We start from the raw sequence: 27,596 nt of genomic DNA on the forward strand, positions 1-27,596 counted from the left end.
GACAAGGTAGGTGAGGTAATATCTTTTTATTGAACCAGCATCTCTTGGTGGAAGGGACAAGCTTTTGAGCTTCAGGTCTGGAGAAAGTAATCAGATCATCTGAGCTAAATATGAGGTTGGACAGATCATTAAGCACAAGGGGTTCACACATGCTGTAGGAGACCACTTAAAATGAAGTGGGCAATTAAGGGTTAGTAGGGAGTTGGGTGTGTTATAAATTGTTGTAATGAGTCATGAAACCAGTGTCTCTGTTAAGCCCATGGTTTTTAGTGTCCAGCAGAGTTAAGAATTTAAGTTCCCAGGCTTGTCTTTTGAAGGTGTTGAGCATATTTCCTTTGAGGATGATAATTGAGAGGTCAGATATGAAATGATTGCTTTGTGAAAAGTGTTTTTTGTCTTCTGTCATTTTTCTGTCATTCAAGAGCATAGTGATTGTCTGGTCTCACTCACATAGTTGTTGTTGGAGCATTTGATGCACTGCATGAGGTACACCATATGTTGTAATAGGCATGTGTAGCCAAGGATCTTGAAAGGTATGTTGGGGATATTGATCGCCATAACAGTGGAGAGATGTCTGCAGGTTTTGCATCTGTTGTTCTGGCAGGTTGTGTCCTGTTCTGTGGGGAGTTTGCTTCTCATGATGAGCTTAGTGAGGTTGGGGTTTGTTTGAAGGCCAGAAGAGGGGGTTCGGGAAATATTTCTTTCAGGATCTGGTCCCCAACAAGTATGAGTTGTAACTGCTTGATGATACCCCTATGGGTTCCAATGTGGGGTGGTAGGGAATACTAGGGGTGTGGGGTTAGTGGGGTGGGGGGGTGTTTCTCCCCTGTATTCTTCCAGGGTATTTGGGTGGCTCTGTCCCTTCCACCAACAGAAGTTGGTCCAATAAAAGATATTACCTCATCCACTTTGTCTCTCTCATATCCTTGGACGAACATGGCTACAACAACACTGCAAACATATCTGGTGGGATGTCAACCTAAAGAGGCCATGAAGAAGAATGATCTTGACTTAAGGCACTGGACTGGTACTCAGGGGAATTGGGTTCAGTTCCCAGTTCTGCTATGGATTTTCTGCATAACCTTGGGGAAGTTACTTAAGGCCTAACCAAAGGCTCCCACTGATTTCCTTGGGCTTTGAATCAGGCTCTTTGTCACTCTTTGTCTCAATTCCTCATGTGAATAATGGAGATAATATTTCCCCACCTCACAAGGTGTTGCAGGGATAAATGTATTACTGTATGTGAAACACTCAGATATTATGGTGATGAGAGCTATTTAAAATCCTTGTTTTCCCCTCTCATGTCGGCAGCTAAGATTGCAGCATTTCCCAGACTTTGGAAAGTTAAACTCACCTTCAGGAACATGAAACTAACTATACCCACCTTTGAATCCAATCTGTATTGTTAAAGGCCTACTCTTCTTATTCCACATAATTTCTATACGCACCCTGCTGATCCCTTGCACTTGCCTCTCTCAAACTGTGCATGTATGGGGGTAGTTGGAGGTGGGGGGGGGGGGAATGCTGGACTAGTATACGTGACAGGGGTGCAGTTTCATGGAAGTCCAGCATTCTGATTTGAGATTTTTTTACAGCTAAAGAAAGTATTTCAAGTACTCCTTTTCCATCCTTACAAAATAAAAAGTAAATCACCCTAACCCCCTTACTAAGCCCTCACTAATTTACAGCATATAGTGAAACAAAGTTTTATAGTCAACTATATGTTGTAAGAGATTCAATAGACTTCCTTTGCATGTCAACCTTTAACAGTAATCACATGAGTATTTGTCTTGTGGCTAAAGGACCTGCGAATAGCAGACCACCTTGTTCTAATTAAGCCTACTTATCCATAAATATCACCACCACCATCTGTTTTCTTCAGTCACTAGCAACGAGGAGGAAGAAGACTGCCTCTTCCTACTCCACCAGAGGTTATCATTATTTGCTAAGGACCTGATCCAATTTTCATCGATGTCAATGAAAAGATTCCCAAGGAGGCCCAGTTCAGGAAAGCAATTAAGTACACGCAGAATCCCTTTTTACTTCTATGGGACTCAAAGGTGTGCTTAAGGTTAAGCATATGCTTACATACTTTCCTGAACAGGGTTAGTTTCCTGAGTTCCCAGGAGCTGGATCAGGCCCATATTGACAGAATTAACGTTATTTCTCTTTCTTTGTCCTCTATTGATACCATAGAAATTGTACTGTATTTCCATGTTAAATCTAAACAAGCTCACAGCAATCTAATCAACTCTCATTCACTGAGGAATTCACTAGAATTTGCCACCAATCCTGGTGATGAGTAGAGCCTAACTTGGCGAGCAATGCTACTGAAATAATCAAACTGTCTGTGGAGTAAAGACTGCTAGTTGAGAGTTAGGATGGCAGCAGCTAGCCCTTATTGTATAAAACCCTTCTTTGTACAGATGATGGAGGAAAAATCATTAAAATAAGACAGGTTTCAGAGTAGCAGCCGTGTTAGTCTGTATCCGCAAAAATAACAGGAGTACTTCTAAGGTGCCACAAGTACTCCTGTTTTTTAAAATAAGACAGATTGTTTTATTGTGTGATCAAATATATGGTAATCTACAGCGCAATAATAATTGTAAAATGTCTTATTTCTCTTTTAAAATAGTATTTTCATATCAGATTCACTTCTTGTTTGGGGTTTTTTGTTTTGTTTTTGAGGGGGGGCGGGGGACGACTGTTTTTTGTTAAGCACTTTAACTCTTTTTTTGGACATGGAACTGGCTATTAAGCACGCAGACCAAGAGGATTGCTCTGCCTCCAGCGGAAAGGAAAAACCTTGTAAACAAGCTGCATGTATCTCAAATGTATGTGGTGTTGCAAGATACACTGAACTTCTGGTAAATGCATGTGACATCCACATGTAATGGATTTGGGTAGGCATGATAGGAACTGACTGAACAGGGAATTATAATGTAGGAGATGTCTGATGTCTCTGGACACAATGCAGTGAGAAAGGTTGTTACAAAAGGTATAATATTAAACAGTGGCTTTATGTTTCCTCTAAGCCTACAGTCTCCATTGGATAGAAATAATCTACTACTGTTCCCTGGTTTTTTTTTTTAAACTAACTAGTATAACATTTTGTATTGTATGAATCTATGTGTGCGTGTTATTAGTAGCTAAGAAACACTGTTGAACAGCAGTGTACATGCTCCAGCAATTCTGTGTCCATAAGATTAAGCCCTGGGGCTACAATCACTTACAAATTATTTCCACAATTATGGCTGATTCCCCTTCCCTTTCCCCAAATCCACCCCTGCATTTTCTTCTAATTCTCTTCCTTTAGAGTTACATGGGTTCCACTATGTAGAAGACCCCCCCCAAAAAAGGGGGGGCGGTTCATAAGTCACAAGAAAACAATAATTTACTTTGAAAAGGTTCACTTTTGCTCTTTCCCACATAAAGTTACATAAAAATCTAGTCATGACATTATGACACAGAGCTTTTAACGAATAAGGCCTTGAGTTGCCACAAAAGAAATGTACTGAATGTGACCTTTTCTGTATTTAGCCTCTACTGGCATTAATTTTACAAGAAGGGAGGTTTTCCAAAAGAAATGCAAATGAAAGATTTTATACTCATGTAAATAGATCTGATGGTGGTGGTGCTTCACAGCTTATTTAATTCATGCTGAGGCCACATGCTACTGTATTTGCCCCCTGGATGGAAGCACACCAAGATGACAAAAAACACCTCCTAAGAGAAAGGCATTGGGGAGTGGGGGAGGAAGCAGCGAAGAAAATCAAATATTAGTTATGGAAAAATATACTGGGGTTTCAGCAATGTAAATGAGGGTAGAATTTAGCCTTTTGTGTGTATAAATATCATGGGCCAAGATCATCAACAGCATAGCCACACTGAAGTCAATAGAGCTATGACAATTGACACCAATTGAGGATCGGGCCCCATGTTGATAAAAGCTGGGCATACTTTTGAGAGGTTTGCTTTTAAAGGTTTATTAAGAAATGTTGGGGAGAATCATTCTGCAAGAGTGGACTGGAATATAAAAATATAGTAAAATCCAGACATTTTTTCCATTTGATCAAGGATTTACATTCCCAAATTGTCACTAGACAAAACAAAATTCACTGATTGAGAAAATCTGCAACAAAAAGCTAGGCTTATAAAGTGATAAGAGTGTAGCTGGGAAATGACTGCTCAATGCAGGCTGATCATTCCATTTGGTAAAAAAAAAGAATGTCCGATCATAGCTAACAGGAGTTTTTGGTGTGCAAGGAATGCTGGATTGGACCTCAAAAAACCGATCAGAGTAACAAAGACAGTGGAAAGGTAGAGCTATTTTTTAAATCAGATCAGCATCTGGCCTTTGTATAGTTTTAGGTTTTCTTTAAGCTGCTAATAAACTATAAATTGTAAATAAAGCAGAAAAGTAGCTGATTTTAATATCTAAAATCTGCAAGACATTTAGAACCATAGTATGCACTGAGCTAGGAAAGTGAAATGTTCAGTGGAGTCTGTTGTGAGTGGTGTGGGATTCCGCACTGTGAACTGTAATGAAAAGAACCTGTGGACCTCCAAATATTTCCTGCTAATTCACACAACTCATGCTCATGTACATTTCTCAGATCTTTCTGTAAGGTCCCATCTTCAATTGCATATCTACTGTGACGGGGGGTTGTGTTTTAGCCCTGGGCATAGTTTGGCGGGTTGCAACACCCTCCAAAACGCAAGCCTGGGGCAGATGCAGAATTTGCCGCTTACCCCTCCCCTGCAAGCGCATGGCCCCATTGGCCTGACTGGAGCTGCCCTCCCAAATATAGAAGTCAAACTACATGTGGTAGTGCTATGATGTTAGCCCTTCTGGGGCAGTATATACTGTAGTTTGGTCTTGCCTGTGGAGGTGGGAGCAAACCGTGTTATAACCATAGCACTAAGTTGTATTAAAGTTCTGGCATTCATAGGGTTGCAAAACCACTTGCTAACATTACCAGTTGACTTTAAATCTATCTACACAAGCAGAGAGCACAGCATGTTATAAAATAGTAGACTTGGGACTGTACAAGGGACCTGAATTTGGTGTCAAGCCCTCTCAGGGTTGTTTTCTCTACATAATGAATGAATGCTACTGAGCAGGAACTCCATCCTTTCTACTTGCCTAGAGCAAAGTCCTGACCCCACTGAAGTCAATGGGAATTTTGCCATGGATTTCAATGGGGTCAGAATTTCACCCTGGTCTGCAAGATGAACAAAAAGGTTAAAAAGAGAACAACTCTGTATAACTCAAGAACAGAACAAACCTGAAAGAGAAATGCATCCCCAAGGGAATTACTGAGGCAGAAAACAAAGTCTTTCTTTGGGTGCTCGGGCACTGCTTGCACTATACTGTTTTCCACCCAGACAGCGTGCTTTGGGATGCTGTTGTGGTCTATTCCAGATCTGCCATCACTCTCATAGAAGAATAATGTACATCCTAGGAAAAACACGAGAAAGGCATTAGCAAGCAGCATATTTAAATACCATAAAACCACATCTATTCAATGCTTTGTTGCAGAAGAATGTAGCCCTAATCCTCTGAGACCTCCAAAAATGAAAATTAAATCAATATATACTTGGGCAGCTATAGCAATGCCTTTTTATGGATCTTCCATACAGGGTACGTCCAGACTACCCGCCTAGTAATCAATCTATCGGGGATCGATATATCGCGTCTCATCTAGACACAATATATCGATCCCCGAACGCGCTCCCGTCGATTCCGGAACTCCACCAGGGAGAGCGGCAGTAGCGGAGTCGACAGGGGAGCCGCAGCCATCAATCCTGCGCCGTGAGGACCCGAGGTAAGTCGAAATAAGATACGTCGACTTCAGCTACGCTATTCCCGTAGCTGAAGTTGCATATCTTACATCGACCCCCCACCCTCACCCCTAGTGTAGACCAGCCCACAGACTACTTAAAATCTATTGGTCTGGTAAGAGACATCTGAAGGAAGTTTTTCAGTATGTACCACCCACTTCCCAGTAACACTGATGGCAGTCTTAAAGGTAAATCTCTTTACCATCTACTGACAGTGTACTCTTCTGCGTTTGGGAACATGGGCGAAATGCTTAAAAGTGCCTTTCTACCTATATTTGCTCCCAACCATACTTTATTGCAATAGTGTTCGCACCTTTGGTACAAACTCACACGCCTTTTTTTGTTTTTTTAAAAACACTGTATTAACCATTTAATGTTATGCCCTATTTCTCTTTCCAGAACCTGCCCTCATTTCTGCCTTCATTCAGGACAATTAAGAGCTTCTGTCAGGCACAGCAGTGGCCTGTGAACTGACAAGCATTGTCCCAGGAAACCTAAGCGGGAACAGTCTCCTCTCTCCGCCCAGCAAGCAGCCAGCTTGAGAAAAAAGAGTGGCAGGAGTCACAGAAAGAACCAATGCAAATCTGCTGATGAGCAAGGGTGGTGTGTATGAGCCTTTTTGAAGGAAAGAGATGGTGGAAGCAGGAATTTGCATCTGGATAGGCCTCGCGCTACATTGGTAGGACCTGACTCCTCGAATCATCAAAAGCCAGCAATACTGACAGAATGAATTTAGTGAATATAGCTACCCATTAACTGCAGTGACACTAAGGGATATGCTTAGACCACTGCTATGAGAGATCATTCCATCAATATACTCTTTTTTCTTCCACCCTCAAATGTGAAGGTGCTGGAGAACAGCCTTGGAGACGTGGATTGTTCACAGAAGCAATATGTCACAAGCCAAAGGATGTGAGAGGATACTTCATTCGCCAGGGCCCATTCAACTCTTGGCCTCACTGCTGAGATTGCCAGCGAGGGTGCCTCTCTACCCTGCCCGCTCAGCCCCGATAGTGCACAGTGCCGGGGCATGCCGTGGGATGTCCATATTCTAACATCGTTTGGGTTTTTATTGTTGGTGTTGGGGGGTTTTTGGGTTTTTTTTGTCTGTACCGTGGATGGGAAAATACAGGTACAGATGGAAGCTGTGAACACAATTCTTTAAGGCGGCTCTGTAATCATGTTGCCCTATCAGTGTGACAAAAATTAAAAACCCCAATATGTCAGAAGGTGGACTCCCCTCAGAATGCCAGACTACTGTGAGCTGGCACAGTAAGCCTTATAGAGTAGACAGGCCCTCAGGGAAACCATTGTCCTGCTTAAACTGTCTTGCAACTACTAGTTACTATGGTTCCTTGAAGGTAGAGATCAAGGTTTTTTTAATGACTGAATCCCAATGAATAAGTGAAAAAATAGATTGGACTGAGTTATCCCCACTGAAAAAAAATTAATGAACAAAAACAAAAAAACCTTTGTTCCCCTGCAATGTTTTAGCTATTGATCAATGTGTTATCAACATGGGAGGGGGGGGGGGGTATCCCTGTGCATTTTAGGTGAAGACAGACTATAACTTAGAGGCTTCATGCAAAAAATCTTTACAATTTTCAGGCAAAATATAGTTAGTCTGTAACTCTAGGATCTCTGCAATTTCTGCTACTATTCAATATTATATAAACATTTTAATTTAATAATGAAATCTCTAGCTTTTTCTGTTGAAAATAGTGGTCAGAATGGAAACTGATGCATGGTTACCCCTTTAACCCAACATTGGAGAAAACTATTTGCAGCCAAACACTAGCAGCTGTTAACTTCAAAGCTTAGTTTAAATGCGACGTTATTAAGTCACAGCAATCTAAGACACAAACATTTGACTTGAGACAAGGCACTTTAAAGTAACATTGCATTTATGCTCATCCTTCCCCTTTCCCCCCCCCCTCCCAGATGGCTCTTTGTTTACCAATTCTTCACAGCCAGCCTTTCCTGTCACACTGCCTCAGCTAGAAGGAGATTAGGGGTTCTCTCTGCTCCCTCAGCCGTGGAATTTCTCTTCTTTTATTTCCCCAACCCCTGTAACAATTGGCACTCACAATTTGTTTTTAAATTGCTGCTACAAACACTGGTACATGCCACCTGGCAAGAGTTGTGGAGTCAGAACCTATTCTTCATCTCTGGAGCTCAGCAGGTACCTTTCCAATGGCTAATCTCTAAGGGCCAGTCAACATAAAAAAGCAAAACTATGTCAGGGAACCTAGTTACAATATGGTTTTCCCCTTGACCTAGTTAAAACATGGTTCCATTTTGTACACAAGACTTGGCCATGCAAAAACCTTTGGTAGTCCTATCTATATTATGAAATAGAGCTGTGTTGTTACCAGTCCCCTGACAATTCTACTCGTAGTGTACACAGACTCTTACAGAGCTGGGAAATGGATGACTGAGTCCAAATATGAGCTTGGTTTCTCCACTTCGCTGTTTAAGATGATTGCGCAGAGATTCTCAGAAGGCTACTTACAGATCCAATTTTAACCTAGTGTGCCTGTTTCTTTACTATTGTTATTATTTATTTGTATTATAGTAGTACCTAGAGGCCCCACCAGAGATCACCACCCCATAGTACTAGGTGCTGTACAAACACACAGTGAGAGAGAGCCCCTGCCCGAAGAGCTTACAATCTGGTCAGGACAGACAAAAGGTAGCAGGAGAAAAAGGTCACAGAGGTCTTTCCAAAGGTCACAAAGCAGGTGTGTGAACCAGAAATAGAACCAAAGTCTTCTGAGTCCCAGTCCAGTGCCCCATCCACTAGGCCACACTGCTGCTCCTGTTCATACTATTCAAGGCCTTGTCCATACTACGAGCTAAAATTGTACTACAATTATTTATATTCTCACAGTATGCAGAACCCTCAATCAGGATCGGCACCCCATTGTGCTAGGCACTGTACAAACATACACAAAGACACAGTCCTTGCCCCAAAGAGCTTACCACTGAATGACAGCTGTCACACAGTGGGTACTAGCACAGTTCTAGCACCAACTCCATGATCACAGCAGACAGGGATTTCATTTATAACACTTTTATAAACATGCTTTTCAGAGAAATGTGCACGCTGGTCAGGGAAGCCATGTTAGATCCAATAGTTGCTAGCATGATTTTAAGCATAGTGTAGACTCTGCCTTAGAAGCAGCACAGCAAATTAATTTTGACAAAAGCACATACCGCAATTGTGAGGGAGTGGCCATTAAAAAAATTCCCAAAGAAAATCAAGAACATTCTCTGATACTTCCCTACTAATTTTGCAATTTTTTCCAGCGGCTTTGGTAAGAGTGCTACTGGCATAGATTTTTGTTTCATCATTTCTTTTTTAAACAAGCATAAAAGAAGCATTCATATTACCATTTGGTAGACGTGCCTTGTCTATTAAATGTGTAATCAGAGATTTCACTCAATTTAATAAAATCACTAGAAACGACATGGCTTACGCGTTGTAATGAGGCTCACTCTGTAATATGGGAGCACCCCGTTAAACATAGATCTGATGTTTATATTCCTGTATAATGTCTCTTTAAACAAAAGCTCACTGTTGTAATGATTATTGTTTTGATTCCAATAGTTACATGGCAAGGATCTGTAAACCTGTTAATGCCACATAAATAAATAAATAGTTTTTTTAAAAAAAGGCAGCATTCAGGTACTTGTTTTGGATAGAAAACACAAAGAATTATACCTTAAGGCCCCAATTTTGCAGTTAGCTCTATGTGGGCACAGAGGCATGCCCAAATGGTGCTCACTGAGGGATCAGAGCTGAACTTTGCATGTTGATAAAAACATTTAAAAATTAAATCAGATCAAGGCCTCTCGATTTTGATGCTATAGGCCAAATTCTGTGCTAATTTACATCCTCGATGACCCTTTGATACCTATGTAAATTATTAATGACAGTCTATCTGATATACCTTTTAAGGAAACCCAATAGTGTTTCCATTTCCTGCGTGTAGCTGACTCCACTTTCTTATTCTTTTTGTGCACCAGAAAATTTTTCACTGCAAGAGCCCCAGCTTTCCGTACAGTGCCCTGGCCAGCTGTAAGGAGGATGTCAGACTGCCCTGGAGAACTCAAGGTACCACTGCTTTGCTCATCACTCAGGGTTGAACCAGCTTCTTCCAAGTTCTCGCTGTTGGTGGTGCTCATTTCCAGCTCCCTTCGGAAGTTCTCATACACTCCCTGACGGACCCCATCTCCTGTAGAGCTGCTGCCGCTGTCGCTGCCAATGAAAGCTCGACTAGCCGTTGGAGAATAGCTAGAGTTTGTAGCATTTGAACGTCTGGAGAGGAGGTCTGTATCGGTGGTTGCGCCCTCGATTCCACTGTCAGCAAATTCACTCCCTTCACCTGCATTCACATCCTGGTTAAAAAAAGGAAACAACATCATATGAAGGTAGCTGATATACCATCCTACCCTGGCATTCTGAAGAGGCTAAAAGAGCCTGAAGTTTCCCTGATTGTATCAAATTTCTTCACATTCCTTCTTTGCTTGACATTGGAGCTTCCTTAAATCTGCCCTGTGAAGACAAGTGGCTGGAAGAATAGGTATTCTAGCAGGGCTTCCGACAACAATTTAGGAAAGACCATACAGTTTTAGTATGTGCCCCACCACCATAGTAAGTTGGGGGAGAGAGGGGAAACAACTTAAATTGTTTACTTTAGACTAAGTTAATGGTGATAACAAGTTTTCAGGAAGGAAAGCATGTGACAGCAAAAACAATGACAATGTCTGGGGAAGTAGTCATCACCCATAAGGCTCAGAGAGGAAAACACTGATATTGTATATTCACACCTACAATTGAGACTATCTCTTAGGCATCCTATGATTGCCACTTGACATTTATATAACTGAAGATGTACTTTTCCCGTAGGTGGATATGTATTAAAAATTGTGGCATTCCCACTCCCCGAAAGTAAGGACTCGTTCTTTATAAATGCTACATATCAACAGAGACTTGTGAGTCTGTCTACATGCGCTGTTTAGAAGAATAACTACTTCCTCGCCCACTCAGTAAATCCAGTTCTTCTGGTCAGTTTTGATTTCAATACATTCATTAATAAAGTACCTTCTTAGACCCCAATCCTGCAAGCTGCTCTGGACTGTTGTACCCCTTCATCCACACAGCGCTCCACTAACTTAAATGGGACTCCATATAGGTGCAGAGATCCTCCTGCACAGACCAACTTGCAGGGTCAGGATCTTATTTGGTGCTGTTCCATACACCTGTTTTGGAAACCATTAATCTCCCCAGTTCCTTGCAACACAGAGAATAAGGGGATGCTTAGAGAAACATCAGAGCCAGTGCTGCTGAGAAACCACGCATTTACAACAGACTGTCACAGACTGATTTTCTCATCTCATCTCAAAATGCAGAAAGGTGCAGGGAAAATACAAATTCTTAATCTAAGTTCCTAAAATTCTATATGTGTCAGACACCACACGTGTGAGGGGTAGTCACAGCATTTCCACCAGTTTCACATCCATGCAATTCCAACTCTCTCAGTGGACTTTAAACTAGCATAAAACTGAAACACCTCCGTGCTGAATCAGGCTGAAGATATCTTAAAGGATACAAATCAGGAGATTTAATAAAGGAACAATGAATACCTTTTGCACTTGGTTGGATTTTTTTTTTTTAAGAGAAGTGTGTAACTCTTATAAGTAACTAATTTCTAATTTGACATAGACCATTGTGTAGCACAAGTTAAAAAAAAATCACTTTAGTTTTTAAGCATATTCTAATTTTAGGAAAATCTAGTTAATTGTTTGATTCAAGTAATGATTTAACAGACATTTAGATTTCCAGTAATCTTTTTATTCATGCTATGTAGTATGTATAAAGTTAATTCTAAATATATTGCTTCTCTAATTTTTATTTAAAACATACAAAATAATGTGTGTTTGTTTTTAAATAAAGTGTCACTAAAACAGACCCATCAATGCAGGGGAGTAATGGAAATATGATTTGTCCTCTTGGCAACATTTATAAAAATTGTGCTTGATATTCTGTTTGCCAGACCATGAGAATTCTCTGAAAAAGAGGCATAATCGTAGTGGTCGAAGCACAGAACTGAAACCCAGGAACTCCGGCGTTCTAATCCTAGCTCTGACACAGATTCATAGTGTGTCCTTGAGCAAGTCACATAAAAGATCTGTCTTGGTTCCCACATCTGTAAATGGGGATAATACCACATGCCTCTCAGGAATGTTGTACCAGTTAGCTGATGTTTGTAAAACACTTGACAAGATGAGAAGCTCTGCATAACTACATTATCTACACTCAGAAGTATTGTACAACAATCATTATAACCGTGCAGTGATCCATGGAATAGACTAGATGGTTCAAAAAGCTTCCTTACAACTCAATGATTTTAGGATTTTACCCTGTCCTCAATATCTCCTCACCAACACCCCAAGATCTTCTAAAAAACTGAGGTCTACACTACCACTTACTTTGGTATAACTTACATTGCTCAGGAGTATAAATAAACTACCCCCATGAGCGACGTAACTTACATCGACCTAAGTGCCGGTGTGGATAGCGCTATGTTGGTGGGAGCACTTCTCCCGCCGACATAGCTACCACCTCTCATGGAGATGGATTTATTATGTCGACAGGAGAGCTCTCTCCTGCCAGCACACAGCGTCGTCACCAGACATAGTGCAGCTGCACCGATGTAGCGTATTTAGTGTAGACTAGCCTTGAGATTCTGGCCCTGCAGGGGGATTAGAATCCGAATACATAAAAGGGAGAATAGATCAAAACTTGTTGCCAGTTGATATTCATCCAGTACTGTTCGCCTTTAGGAATTAGAATGTCATATTTAGTGAGATGAGTATCTTAAACGGTCTGCTGTATAAATGGTCTATAGGTTAGTAAGGTTAAGAGCATTCATCAGACAGGTTTTTTGCCTTCGGGCCTTATACTGTACTGTCTGCTGGTTCCCATCAGAGGGTTATAATCAGTTTGAGAGTGTCACATGAAATTTTCTAATGACACCTTGAAATATTATAATCTGCACACTGATAGGGTCTCAATTAAAGAGTTCAGCAGAAAGTCAGAAAGTCACCGAGGGTTATTATGCATTTTCGGGGGGGGGGGGGGAAGAGGGGGAGAATTAGAGATTGAACGTGTTGTCCACTGTATCAAGTGGAGAAGGACACATGGGTTTTGATTAAGGAATAACAGAAAAAATGTCAAATTTGGGTGATTAAAGTTAGGCACCAAACTAAGATTTTGGCTTGATTTTCAAAGGTGGTGAGCACTCATGGCTCCAACTGATCAGATCATCTAATACAGATAATATAACTTTAGACACCCACGTTTCAAAATTTTGGCCAAGAATGTGGTGACTGCTGTGCATTACACAGATTAAGGGACAGTCCTGTATGCTTCTATTAAAGAATACTCAACATTTCTTTCACAATTGCTCAAACACCAGCCTAACACCCAGGATTATGGTGACACTAATGTCCTCTTAAAGGAAGACTATCAGAGTTCTGGATCTGTTACAGGAAGGGCCAGGGAGGCATTCTAATATCACAGGTTAGCACTTAAGGCACAAAAGAACATTTCAGTCCTGGGTAAAAGGAATTACCAGGGAACAGATTTGGAATTGACAGGTTACGACATACACTGTATAGGGATTTTATGTTCTCTCTGGAATTCATGTCTCCAGCTCGTGGGGGAGGGATAGCTCAGTGGTTTGAGCATTGGCCTGCTAAACCCAGGGTTATGAGTTCAATCCTTGAGGGAGCCATTTAAGGATTTAGGGCAAAAATCTGTCTGGGGATTGGTCCTGCTTAGAGCAGGGGGTTGGATTAGATGACCTCCTGAGGTCCCTTCCAATCCTGATATTCTATGAGACTAGATTCTTTGTAATTGAAAAAGAAAAAACAAAAACCCCAACAACAAAAAAACACCACTGCACTTAGGGCCTGATCCAGCAAAGTGTTGACCACATTACCAAAGGTAGGAGGTGTCTGATGAGAACAATGCATGTGCTTTTGGAGCCTACAGTTTTTTGCTGTTTTAACAGAGTATAATTTGCCACGGGCAAATTTATTCTAGAACTCCACAGAAATACCACTATAGGGCTTCTTTTTGTTTCTCTTGGAGTTTGTTTAGGTTCTGACTAAAATCCTTGTCTAAAACCTTCTAAAATGCAGGAATGACACCTGATAGTTTATTCTTTGCCAGGGAAATCCCCAATTTAAGCTCCCAGTCCTGCAACTAGTTCTCTCTAAGCAGATGCAGACCTGCACCCAGGCAGAATCCCAGGGGAACCACATGCAGGAAGTTCATTGGAAGACTCGGGCCAAAATCTGTATTGCCATCCCACCGCCTCTCCACTTTTATTTGCATACCTACAGACCTGGGGAAGAACATCTGCTTTGTCTCAGAGAAAGAGAGCAAGCTATCTCCTTGAAGGCAGAGAGATCAAGGAGCTCAACGGAACGAACGTTCATGTCTTAAATCTCAGAACCAGAACAGCTTTTAATCCATAAAGAATATGAACCGAACAAATACTGACATCTATGAGTTTGCCCTTTTGACTAAATTTTTGCTATTTGGAGTGTGAGGAGAAGGCAGGAGAGTTATTAGCCTATGAACTGAAATCAACAGAATCCAGCAGGAGCAGTGCAGCCATCTAGGATAAAAATAATACTCTGTTTAGCAAGTCAATAGTTATTAACCTAACATTCCAAGGCTTTTACCAGAACTTCTATGCATCTGCAGATGCAGAGGATGATGGAAGTACTTGCTTACATTCACATCTGAGGATGAATTGGTTTTAAACACCCAGACTGAATTAGAAGAGGCTAAGCAGACTATAGAGTTGTCTACTAAGGGGGTGGGGTGTGAAGAGATGCATGGCCAGATAGATTCACTACAGAATTTTAAAATCTACAGTTAGATCAAATACCTTTAGCTGTTGTTACCAATGCTGATTGAGACCAGCAAGAAGACTCCCTACCAGAGACAATAATAATAACCTTCATAAGAGCCCTGCATAATGAAGTGAGAGTATCACTGCTTTATTAAAGACACAGACCAATATCACTGATAAACCAAGATTTAGTGAAAACATTAGCATATAATATTATACATACGAATCAGGTTTCACATAAAGTAAGCTGGGAGCAGAGAGTATGATAGGGCTATTATACAATGTCAAGCAAGCAAGTTAACAAGATATTGTAGTGTCTGCAAACTCATTAGATGCCAAAGATACATTTGATCATACAGCATGGCCACATTTCTTGAAAATCCTTGATTTGTTCAGAAGACATATAAACCTTCATGTTTCAGAGAATAAGTCAACCTCAGACTACTGGGGATTAGTAAAAATCTTTCTAACTGCCTACTGCAAGATTTCTTGCACATTCTTCTGAAGCAGCTGATGTTGGCCCCGTCAAAGACAGGATAGAAGAACCGCTGGTCTGATCCAATATGGCGACTCTTACATCCCTAAACAATTCCTTCTTCACTTGGATGTGAATCACTCTTTACAAGTGAACCAAGTTCAATGGGCGGTGGTTGGAGAGTTTCATTCTTTGAAGAGGCTCCCACCAGAAGTGTCCACTGTCTCCACTCCTCTTTGTGTTTAGCAATAGAACCATTAGCAAGTAAAATTCAACAGTACCCTAAAATTGTACATAACTTGTTAGAGACATTAATTTGGCAAGCACCAGAGAAAGATGTTAAAATGGAATGGGTGCCCAATAAAACTGAGAGGTGCCCTTATGACCTAATGATTGTCTTCAGTCCAGTGCTAAGGTATATCATCATCTGGCACCCATGTTGCTTTGCTCAAGCCCCACTGTAGCATAATCCTGCCCTCCAAATTAATAAAAAATCCATTGTCGAGAAACTTGAGGCATGCAAGCAATCAACATTTTAGAAGATGTGTTTGCCAGGAAACGACTCAAAACCTTTCAGAAACTATAGGTAAAATATGGATTTCATTCTTATCTGACTTGGAGAAAATGTTTTAAAGCAGCAATAGAGAAACTTGAAGGTATCCCTATGAGTCACCCTCACTGGGAGGAACACAATCTTGAAAGCTAATGGAAAGCAAGCTGCATCAAGCTTATGTTATATAAATTGCTTAAGAGTGAGAGGAACTGTAACATTGACATGAGTGCAATATGGGATCACAATACTGGATAGACCATCTCAACCAAAAATTGGGAGTTGATACTGAAGAATGTTCAGAAGACATATGTAGATCTGTGACATCTACTAGGCTTAAAAGAATTAAATTGGCATCCACAGATCAAATTGGTAGTGCAAGGCAAAATAAAGGTTTCTTTGTATATGTTCTGTGGAAGTGCCCTATAAAGTACTATAGAATGAGATATACTGACAAGCGACATTTGCTTTACACACTGATACAAAACTATTGAGTCTGTTGCCTTTGGACATTCCAGTAGTTTACATATGCTGACATCTAAGAGAAGCTCTGGTTCTTCATTCTTGTGCATCAAATGCTACGTGCTTGTGCAATAGCGCTTCAGAAATTACAAAATTAGAAATTGCAAAATTTGAAAGATGGCATTACAAATCTGATCCTATTGATGCTGTCTGAAATGGTTCAGTAGGATGGCACTTTTTTTCTTTCCTTGAAAGAATCTTTAGATAACTAGATATTAGCCTACTCCTCTAGATTCTTTCCATACCAACAAACACCACTTGTATCTTGACAGGGTTGAGTCACAGTCAGGTGGTTTCTGTCCAGTCTTGGTCATAGCCTGGCAGAGCGGAAAGACGGTAGGATATGGATTCAGTGCAGAGGAGTGGTAGAGCTGATCATCATTAGATTATGGCTGCCTGACGTTACAGCTATAAGTGTTCCCCTCTCTCCCCCAATTGCCTTGTATACACATTGAATAGAAGGGATGACAAGATATAACCAAGGCCAAGATATAACCAAGGACTCGGCTGGACCTAAATTCTGCAGCAAGCCACCCTGGTTTCTGTTATATGCAGGTGAGGTAAATGAAAACTCTTGAGGCCAGTTCTGCTGAATTAAAAAATGGAGATTTTTATTGAACTAACTATGGACAGCATAACAGTCAGTACAATATTCCTTGGGATGTTTATTTTTTCAGTCAATTCAATTTATGTTTCACTGCCCCCTCACCCCCCATTCTCCCCTTTCAGCATGGTGCAGAATTTTGTACTGACAATGCATAACAGCAGGGAAAGGCTTTCAGTGGGGAAGCTGGGTGTTTTGACAGCTGGGTAAGAGACAGTGGGGATTTCTGCCCCAGGAAAGCGTAGGAAGTGGTTGCTGTTTTGTGCACCCGCAAAGCAGTTGAGAATGGCAAGCGGACGCATATCCTCTTTCCCGGCTCCCCTTGTGGGATGGATTGGCCTAGTCTATAAATTGTGGGCAGGGGGACTTGAACTCCTTTTCCTTCCTCAGCAAAAATCGACAGCAACCAGGTGCCTATTGCCGCCAGCCATGTTAAATAAGCAGATTGGCTGAATATCTCTGGTAAAATGATCAGCAGTGGAGCAGTTAATAAGGCTGACATTCAAATTGCTTCCACTCGGCTTCAGCATTCAAGCCCCAGTGCAATAGTTGGAGCAGCTCACATTTGCTACACACTATTGTTTGAGGCTGTTTGCAGACTTGGGAGGATACTGCTCCATCAGGTTAGACTCCGTTCATATGCTGAAGTTTTCCTTTGCAGCTCTATGGGCTACAATTTTTCTTGTTTAAAAATAAGAGCATAGATTCTGGAACACACAGTAACAGGACAATAGACACTTCAATAGCAGTTTGGAGCATTACCGTGGGATCTCATGTACAAGTGGCTTTTTCATGGCTTTCAGCACTGATTTCAGCAGGACATGAGTAAAGGCAGCAGACTAAGACTGTAACCTAGTAAAGTCTGATTCTTGCAATGCTCTGTACATAGGACTACATTACAATGTCTTTCTATACCCTCAAAGACTCATACAGACAGTGCCCTCTTTGCTGTCAATAGCAGCACAGAAAGTCTCCACACCCAGATCGTAGAGTTCTTGAGGGCTGTGGCTCTTAACCCTTTTGCTTGTGGATGACATGTTGAACTAGCCCCTCAAAACTCACCTTTCTTACAACCCAATGGTCCACCCAGATGAAGAAAATTCCGATTGGGAAATAATGCTAAGCATAAAACACAAGGGTATTCTGACCACACTGGAGTTAAATAAACAGTAACATGCTTCATCCAACTCCATGAAGTAAAAACGCGGCGTTAGATTTATTTACTCTAATTAAAAGTCAATTCCTTGAAGATGTCACTGAGGGGGTGGAGGAGAGAAAAAAGAAAAGTAAACTAGAAAAACAAATCAGAATCAAAGCAAGTCATTTGGGAGTTCACCTGAACAATTACATAACTGAACAAGGCAGGAAAATGTCTGCAAAGCTGGATGATAACTAGGTCATAGGATAATACACTGAAGCATTCTGAAAAGAAAGATTTCAGTGAAGAAACACTCAAGCGGAGAGTGTCACTATTGCAAATTACATCCAGCTAAGTAAGCGCAGTCCCTCAGATGGTCAGCTGTGGCAACTGTCTGTGGTTTTTACATGGGAAGTCCTAGAAACTAGAAGCATACAATATAGCCTATCGAGATTACAATTACTGGGATTGCAAAAGTACCTCAAATGTATAAATGTTCGCAGTCCTAGTGTTAAAAAAAAAAGACAATGGAACTAGATCAGATCGTATGGCTGTTGATTTTCTTTCTACTAACTTTGAACAAAGGGAGAAAAAGAATCCACTAGAATTTTCAAAAGAATATTACAAGGTTTGCCCAAGGATCCAAAAAACTTTCCCCAAGACCCTTCCCGTAGCACACAGGCATATGAGAGTGTGCTTGGAAAGGCCTCTGGCTGTTGTTTGCTTTAAAATATCTAAAATGGTCAGACCCAACATATTATATAGTCCCATCCATTCTGAGAGTGGTTAGGGATACCTCTGAGACCTTTGTGCAATGGCATTAGGATGAACGAAGAAGCAACTCTGCAGAATGAGAAGTAACCACAGAACTTTGCTTAGCCAGCATCCCTATTGCATTCTCTACAACTTTTCCACAGGGAAATGGCGTAGGGTCCATTAGCAGTGGTTTGCGCATTGGCCTGCAAAACCCAGGGTTGTGAGTTCAATCCTTGAGGGGGCCCCTCATTGATCCCTGCAGAGACTTAAAAATGTAAACAAAGGTATTTTCAAAAGTGACTAACATGTTTTTAACGTTCCAAGACCCAACAAGATTTGGGTTCAGCACTGAGATTTTCAGTGTCCAAAGGGGTTAAAGAGGGATATTTGTTCACTCTCTTCCTATTTAATTTTATAACAAACAATGCACTACTGATGTTGAAAGGAGACTTATTATTCCCTAGAGTCAAGGAATAGCTCAATGCCTACGTAAATGGCCCAGCCTGGGCCAGCAGAGTGTTTGAAACCAGGACATTCAGTGCTAAAAGCATGAGTCTCTACTCCTTGAACTTAAGGACTATGCCATCAACTGGAAGCAGTAACAGATATATAAACCTCTTTGTGGAGCAGTCACAAGAGGACAAGGACCCCTCCTACTACCACATGTGGCCATAAGTACCTCTTGGATTACTGACCATTAGTTATAATTTTTAAAAATGGAAACAGTCAGTCCATACTCCACATACAGTTTTCATACAAATGGTGATCACTTGCTGGAAAAAAAAGACAGCTTAACTTCTTATTGGGGCTTGACTATCTCTCAAGCTATGTCTACACTGGCAATTGAATGACAAATCTTTCGTCTTTCAGAGGTGTTACCCCCCCACACCCCCTGAAAGACAAAAGTTTTGCTGCGACAAGTGCCAGTGTGAACGGCGTGTTGTCGGCAAGAGTGCTCTCCTGCCGACAACACACCGCTCGTTGGGGATAGACGTTTTTTGTCAGCAGGAGAGCCGACAAACAGCGGCTATACTGCACGGTTTTTAGCGGCATGGCTATAGCAACACAGCCATGTCGCAAAAAGCAGTGTAGTGTAGACATAGCCTCAGCCTGGAAACTGAGAGCACCCGGGGTCTCATCTGAAACCAAATACCCAACATCAGTGCAGGAAGCCCTGAGGTTTACCAGAGACTTCAGTGGTCACTGGCTGCCAACCACCATCCCCCACAACATTTATATTTTTCAATCTAAAGTATCACTACAAATTTTATATGGTGATCAGGTAGAGGGGACACCTTGGAGATGGTACAAAAACCATATCTCAAGGTAATTGCTTCCTCTCCCTAATTATACTTCAGGAATATTTATAAGGGCTATCAATAGTGAATGAACTATTGATCACAAGATTAAGATTCTGGCTGAAAATCCACAAAAGGAAGGAGGGAGAGACCATCTGCCTAAAACAGGTTCAAAAAAGTAGTTCTAATCTCAGCAGAGGTTTATATACAGGCTGGACACAACATAATTGCTCCATTCAATTTGGATTTCAGTAAAAAAAAACTAACACTTTGGGGGTTCTCAAAAACTTCAGTTGAAACTCGGGGGGCGGGAGGGGGAAGGAGGGGCAAATGGGATATAAGCTGTCTACAACAGCAATTTGCCTTCCTGTAAGCAGAAATGGGTGACAATACCAGCCAAGTAAGCTTTTTCCACCTACATCACATCAGGTCCAAAAGCCCAGTAGGATCCCAGCAGAGCTCTGCTGGAAGTCTTGAGTCAGCAGACCTGAACCTATAATGTTAAGGAAAAATAGAACTGCTGTGTGGGTGCCCCAAAGCCACTTTCTGAATATTAATTGCTTGTACGCATTGAAACTAATTGTCTCTCCAGTGCTGAAAGGTTCTAGCTCCCAATTAAAGAAAAGTGACTCCCACGTTTCAATTTTAAGGTTTGACCTTTTGTTTCTTTTGCTAGAAACTGAAAAAAATTCATTTAATTTGTTTATTCTCTCCTGAAATAAGAGGCAGATAAAGAGATTCTATTCACATTTCACAAAAACATAATTGTTGCCAGGCCTACCAAAAGATCTTGTGACTCAAGTGTTATCCTGAAAAATATATGGCTTTGCTTTTTAAAAAGTGATCTTAGGTGCCTCGGTTGTTTTGAGATGCCTTAAAGCAATATGATTTTCAGACAACAATGCTCAACACTTTCAGAAAAGCAGGCTCCTTTAAGATGTCTAAGGATGAACTCCCCAAAACAGAGTTTCACAAAAATCACCAGCCCCTTTTGAAAACTTGGATCATGTTAAAAATTAAGAGTGAACCTTGCCAATGTACATGCAGTAGGAGATGTGCATGCATAACAATGGCAGAATTCAGCCCTCATGTGCTCAGCATCTCCAACTCCTAGTGACCTCTTGGGGAATTTGGGGTATTCACAAGAGCTTCCTGCCAAAGTCTTTCAGGACCTTATGAGTTTGGGCACCGTTATCATAAAAGCAGGTGAGAATGGAAAACCTGCAAGTCTCTGAAAAAGGATTCTCTGAAAAATGTGGCAAGATTTATGCAATTATAATGCAAAAAACCTGACAGAAAGGAAGGTCCAGGGGTTAAGGCACACACTTAGAACTTAGGAAACCTGGGTTCAAGTCCCTACTCCTCCACACGTTTCCTGTGTGACTTTGGACAAATCTCTCAGTCTTGCTGGGCTTCAGTTCCCCACCTGTACTATAAGAATGATAGCACTACCCTATGCTATGGCATTGTGAGGATAAATACATTACAGATTGTGTGTGGCACTCAGATACGATAGTAATGGGGACCATAAAAGGTCCTCAGATTCCTAGTGTTTCCACAATTCTCCTTTCCCTCCATCCCCCCCCCCATCAGACTCACCAAGGAAGTAGCTCTTTCATTCTATATTCCATTGCAGTTTCCTTTTTGCTGTATTTTATAAATAAAGCAACATATTAAAATCTTTTTCCTGGTCTCACCACAGACAAGTCTGGACTAACAAAGATTATTGCTAAAAATAAACCTTAGCTTTACTGCATGCTGTTGGGGTTAGGGTCCTGGAGGGAATGCCAACCCTTTCGGATTTTTAATTTTGTTTATTTTAGTTTATTTATTGAAATAATTGCTGCTGAGTCTCTTTAGATCAATAGTCTGAAATTGGAAGAGATCTTCTAGTGATACAAGCTACTGACGTGATGTCACAGGCTATGTCCGATGGAATGAGACTCAAATTCATTACTTTCATTAGGTGCCTCAAAGGGATATTCTAATGGCATGATGAACATTGGGGAGAAAAAAATACTTCAGCATTTACCAACTGCGTCGCTCTCCTTTTCAAATACACTCTGAAGAGAACTGTAAGGCAGAAGTTGAACCTAACAATTTTCTTTGGATGAATAGAAAATGCTTTGTTTATTACTCCTAAATTGCAACCTGTTTTTTGTTTCCTGTTGTTGCTTTTTCATCCTGTGCTATCTTTAATAGCCTTGTTGAGAATGTGAAGAGTTTCTGTGATGATACTACAAAAAATGCCTCCAAAAATCTAGAGCTTATTTTGAAGTACAAAGCTTCTGCTGTGAGAAGCTGCAGCATCTGTTTTAGAACGTCATTTTTATATTTAGAAGCAGTAAATCTTCAACTAAGCCAACAACCCACCTCCAGTCACCTTCTGCAAGTTAGTGCCAACCGATGCCCTTCCTTCAGTCACTCAGTTGGGTTTCATTTCACGTTCTAGTGGCCCTCTCATTGACCCATCATGTTAACAGATCCCAACACCTACATTGCAGTATACTGTGACCCGCCTGGCTCATGCTGTCAGATCTAATCTCCCTTGAAGTGGTGTGCTGCCAAAAGCTCAGTTCAGCATCAGGATGCAAATCTGTCGGTCTCCCACACCCATTCAAAGTGCTTTTTTCCCCCCCTAGGTCACAAGATGTGATGAGTGCTCTGTGCTACATACATACTAAAATTAAAACATATAGTAAAATCAGGGTAGTCACCAAAGCATGTCATCTAGAGCAAAGCTTGACCCATTTGGTCAGGCTCTTCTCGGACTGTTCTGTTTCTGTCTACTGGCTCTGCTTCCGATCCAATGCCCACAGACAGCAAATACATAGCAGGGAAGACATTATAGTCAGCCTTCTATTTTGGAGTTGTGCAACCCCTCAAAGAAGGGCCAGCGTGCCAAATGCACTCTGCATTCAAATATATTTCACCTGCAATGGCTGCATATGGCACATGCATGGCATGGATGCTGCATTACTTCTATTTCTGTAAGGGATACTGTGCTATTTACCACATGCAATGTGCTGCTGTATGCAGCACAGGTCAATGCAACGTAACTCAAGCAGATGTGTCACAGCTAATACAGTGAAAACACAATACACACAATAAAGAGCCAGACCAAAACTCTGATCCACAGGTTAAAGAAATGGGGTGTGGGGAGTCAGTGCACAGTTCTGTATCTTGTGCTCTCCCTGGCTTGGGGGGGCTGCGCTTCCTCCACCACCCTCTTCCTTGGCTGGTGCAGTGACTATTCCCCCTCCTTTTTCAATCCCTGATAGATGAGTACAAGCAGACCAAGTGCCTGCAGGACTCCCAATCTCTTCCCATTGAAGAGCACTGTTTTCTGAGTGATGTTTTGCAGGGCTTTGAAATTCAGGCATTTAGATCAATGGAAGTAGAGGGGGAGCTTCAATCCAAGGGGCAACTTTGATGGATGGGGGTTGGGGAGGGGCAAGGGTGAATTCTCAGTACTTCCCATCAGGTTGGCGAGAGGTTTGGAAGCAGCATTGGAACATGGAAGGGTGGGATGGACCTCAGGATCCTCTTTTGCTCCTGGCCATTATAGCTAAAGTGTGACATGGGGATGATGCACTTGAGTTCCATGAGAGGAATGGTAAGAGACCAAGCTCTGACCAGATACCCTAAAAGCACCACCAAATAAACAGAATAATCTTCCTATCTCTCTGCAAACTGCAGATTTCTCCTTCCCAGAGAGAAATGACTCGAAGGAGTGGAAACCCCCCCCCCACCACCATGATTGAAATGGAGCTGTGAGTTATGTATGAACAGACCATTCATGAAAGTACACCCATTCCTGAAGACACTTGTTCCACTCCCCCCTATTTAAAAAGAGGAATATGGAGGGAAACAGAACATACATCCAGCTGCCAGTATACCACAGCCTACTTAAAACATCTGTGATCGTGATCTAAATAAAGAATATTGTTTCTGTTTAGCAAATTCATGCACTTAAAAAAGAGTTTCAAAAGTTTAAATGGAATAGAGTAAAACTGCATTACCTGAGCAGTTTTTGCCCTTCGGCCTTGCATGCTGTTGCTGTGGCTGATTTGTAGGTTGGTGGCACCTTCTGAAAGGCAGTGAGATTTCCTACAGGGGAGTGTATTATAATTACTGTAGGAAGGAGTATCCTCTGCTGTAGCTGACGCCATCTTATGGTTTCCAATATCTGGAATATCGGACACTAAATTCCGACAATAAGCCCCAAAGGTGTTTCGTGGGCCTCCATTTATTGTAGCACCTGAGTTTTTTGGAGAATACAAGTCACTCATAGAATTGGCACGTTGGCAGGTGACCAGCTGCTGGGGACTGTTGCTTGCTTCTGTGCCTCGAATCCCCTCACCATCCTTCTCCTCAGCTGAACCTAAGATTTCTTCATTGCTTGTTAAATGTTCTTGGCTGAGGTCAGAGAGCGAAAATTCCAAGCTATCCTCCCGCCAGATATCTGCAGATTTTGAACGCTTTTTCTTGAAGCTTGCAGTTTCCATGAAAGTTGTCCCGTTTGTTGAATATCGATGCTGTCTGCCATCTTCTTCAGCCAAAAATGTAGTGTCATCCCCATAAAGTCTGCTTTCTTCTGTGTCTGGCATGCTCTGCACTGAGGCTGCCGTGAGAACTGTGCTGCTGTCCACGCTAGGAGTAACAGAAGAATCGGTGTGGTAAGAAACAGGCCTTAAGCCCATATCCACTCTGTCCACCCAAATGGGGCTTCCAAAGTCCTCTAAATTGGCTTCTTGGTTAAAAGGCTCCAGACCATTTTCTGCCAGTGACTGGGGGATGCTAGGAGTACTGCTAGATCGTGTGCTCACTTCTGAGTTCCTGTGGATAACCTTCCCTGAAGAAGCATGCCTGGTCCGTCGAGAAGTTTTATTTGAAAGGCGAAGTGAGCGTGATGTGTGCTTCCGTCCCAGGCTGGAGTGCTTGTCTCCATACAATGCGTGCTCTACATTTTGGCTTTCCGCGTTTCCCATGGTTTTAAGGTCTGCAAGATTAAAGAACGGGAAATATTAAACTTTCAACTAATATATGTATCAATATATATAATATGCCTGTCAGTAGCGCCCATGGATTGTACAAAAGAAAGAGACTGTTTCTTAAAAGGAATCTAGACCTAAAAGATACGTCATCATGTGTCTATGATCCATGTACATCTGCTGAAACATGTTGCAACTAACAAGAATTATTTTGACAGTGATGATCAATAATAAAATGTAATCAGTTTGCAACATCACTTGTGAACTCAAATATAATCCAGTGAAGTTCTCCAAGGTATGAACCCAGGGTCTCAGTTACCCTGGTATAAATCAAGAGTAACTCACTGAATCCAGGGGTTGCATCAATGTAGATCAGAGGAGAATCTGGCCCTGAATGTGGCTTTGAGTGTGAGCCAATTTATAATGAAAGTAAATTGGTAATCTCAGTTTTACACACATCAGTTAAATCTATTAAAATCAGTTAATCTTCAATGCAACACTGGCCAATAATGTAAACTGTAAAAATTAAAGTCTCATTTCCATACCAGAATCCCCTCCCACTGAAGCAGGACTCCCTCTCATTTAGCAATATGGAATTGCAGGGTGGTTGCACCCTCCTGATACCTGTTCATGACCCCCTGGGTCAGAACCTATGCTCTACACTAAAAGAACAGAAAATTATGTATATTTCGGTTCCTACCAGAGGATGGTTAAAGGGGAGAGATTCTGTATTGCTACTCTTTGAGCAACATCATATATTATTGAAAAAAAATCGAATGGAGCCACATTTGTAATTATCAACACCACTACTGGCACCCAAGGCATCAAAATGCAACTCTGCAGAGGAACACATTCTACAAGCACTGTTCTAAGGAGATCCTCATCGAGGCCCATAACTCATTCTAATGCTTTGTACCAATGATTGAATTTTTTCAATCCTTGCACCAGGAAAGAGAAAAATGATCACTAATGTTCCCAGAATCCTGCAAACTGGTGCTTCCAAGCCATCCCCTCTCACAGGGAACATGCTCTGGTGTGCTGTCAGGGAGTCACAAGGAAAGCAGGTCAATTTCTAGGTCTAACAACCTTGACGAGGTTACTTTATAATAACATTACAGGTGACTTTTCAAAGTCGTATGTAGAGTTGTAGCTACATGACTCCTGCTGACTAAGGGGAAATTTTGCAGCTAAATACCTGCACAATGCTTTAAGAAACAGGGTTGAAGATCCCTAATAAAAGCCTCCAAAAAAGTCAGTCCTAGGTGTGTGCTTCATTTCATCTAGGCACGCTATAGACCATTATTTTGCCTCAACAATAATTAAATATACCACTGTATTTAGTTTTCTTTGGGTTCTTTTTAGTATGTAAGATACTGTACCACAGTTTTTCAGTATGTGTAGAATAAGAAATAACAACAGTAACTCGGATTCCAATGTGTAGGTTACATGACCAAAGTATTTTTAAAAAATCATTTTTAAAAAAATCTTATTTTGACATGCTGGTAATGAGACTTGTAAAGACATTTGCTGGACATCAAAAACTGAGTTAGGAGTCATATCCACTCAGCATCCTCTCCAAAAATGCTAAAAATTACTTAAACTGGGTTGGAACCAGGCTCCTTGAGACTCACAAGGACAGAACAGATGCATCTTGTAGGAGGTTCTACCAATGCCTCTGTGCAAGGGCTTTTGCAAACATAACAGCTAAATTCATTCTTGGTGTAATTCAGCTGATAAGTCCAAGGAAGAATTTGCCCCACACAGCCTATTCATTTCTCATGTAGGCTAGTGTAACTCAGTGAAGTCAATGAAGTTATACCAGCATTACACTGACATAAGTAAGAAAGACCAGAAAGGAACAATTATAGTATTATTGTAACTGGATAATAGCATTGTTTGCAGCATAGATACAAAATTATGAAATAAATAATCTCTGTTTTAAATTAAAAAAGAAAAGTAGCTGTTTTGGCCAGGAGCAAAGTCAAGTATGTATTAAAATACAAAATCGTACAAAATTGAATATGAAAATAAAAACACAAACACAAAGAAAATGGTGTACAACTATTTACATATAGACAAAAAACACAGTTCTTTAAGAGGGATCACAGGGCAAACCAGAAAGTTTTGAGGCAGCTATATTAGACTTGAGAAAAACAGTAAATGGTGTCTAGAAAGCAAGATAACGGGGGCGGGGGGATTTATTCCTAAGGACAGTGGGTTTCTCCATTATAAGCATGTGCCATACTTTATTGAATCAGATGCTCATAGAATGAATATGATTGTGTATATGCATTAACCATCTGAATACACAATATCAGCTACTGCACAGAACCTATTTAACCTCACATAGATTACACAGAAAGGACTGAATCAATTCTGATAAATATTCACACTTACAATTCTGCTCTAGGTACTATCAAATACTTGTGGTGGGGTTGTATTTTTTTTTTTTTTTTTTTTGCAAATATTTTGGAAAATGGTC

The 27,596-nt window shown here is 41.1% G+C and overlaps 1 protein-coding gene across 3 annotated transcripts in view; it reads right to left on the minus strand.

Annotated features, from left to right (window-relative positions):
- Positions 1 to 25,111, minus strand: part of TIAM1 (TIAM Rac1 associated GEF 1) — a 97,448-nt gene extending 72,337 nt beyond the window's left edge. For all 3 annotated transcript variants that reach the window (XM_065410873.1, XM_065410865.1, XM_065410856.1), the window contains exons 1-3: positions 24,143 to 25,111; positions 9,798 to 10,245; positions 5,289 to 5,461 (exon numbers count right to left, since the gene is read on the minus strand). In XM_065410873.1, the coding sequence (XP_065266945.1) occupies positions 5,289 to 5,461; positions 9,798 to 10,245; positions 24,143 to 25,111 (1,590 nt within the window). The remainder of the gene's footprint in view (positions 1 to 5,288; positions 5,462 to 9,797; positions 10,246 to 24,142) is intronic.
- Between the last annotated feature and the right edge of the window lie 2,485 nt (positions 25,112 to 27,596).

The sequence above is a fragment of the Emys orbicularis genome, chromosome 1, assembly GCF_028017835.1.
Source record: "Emys orbicularis isolate rEmyOrb1 chromosome 1, rEmyOrb1.hap1, whole genome shotgun sequence".
NCBI classification, from domain to species: domain Eukaryota; kingdom Metazoa; phylum Chordata; order Testudines; family Emydidae; genus Emys; species Emys orbicularis.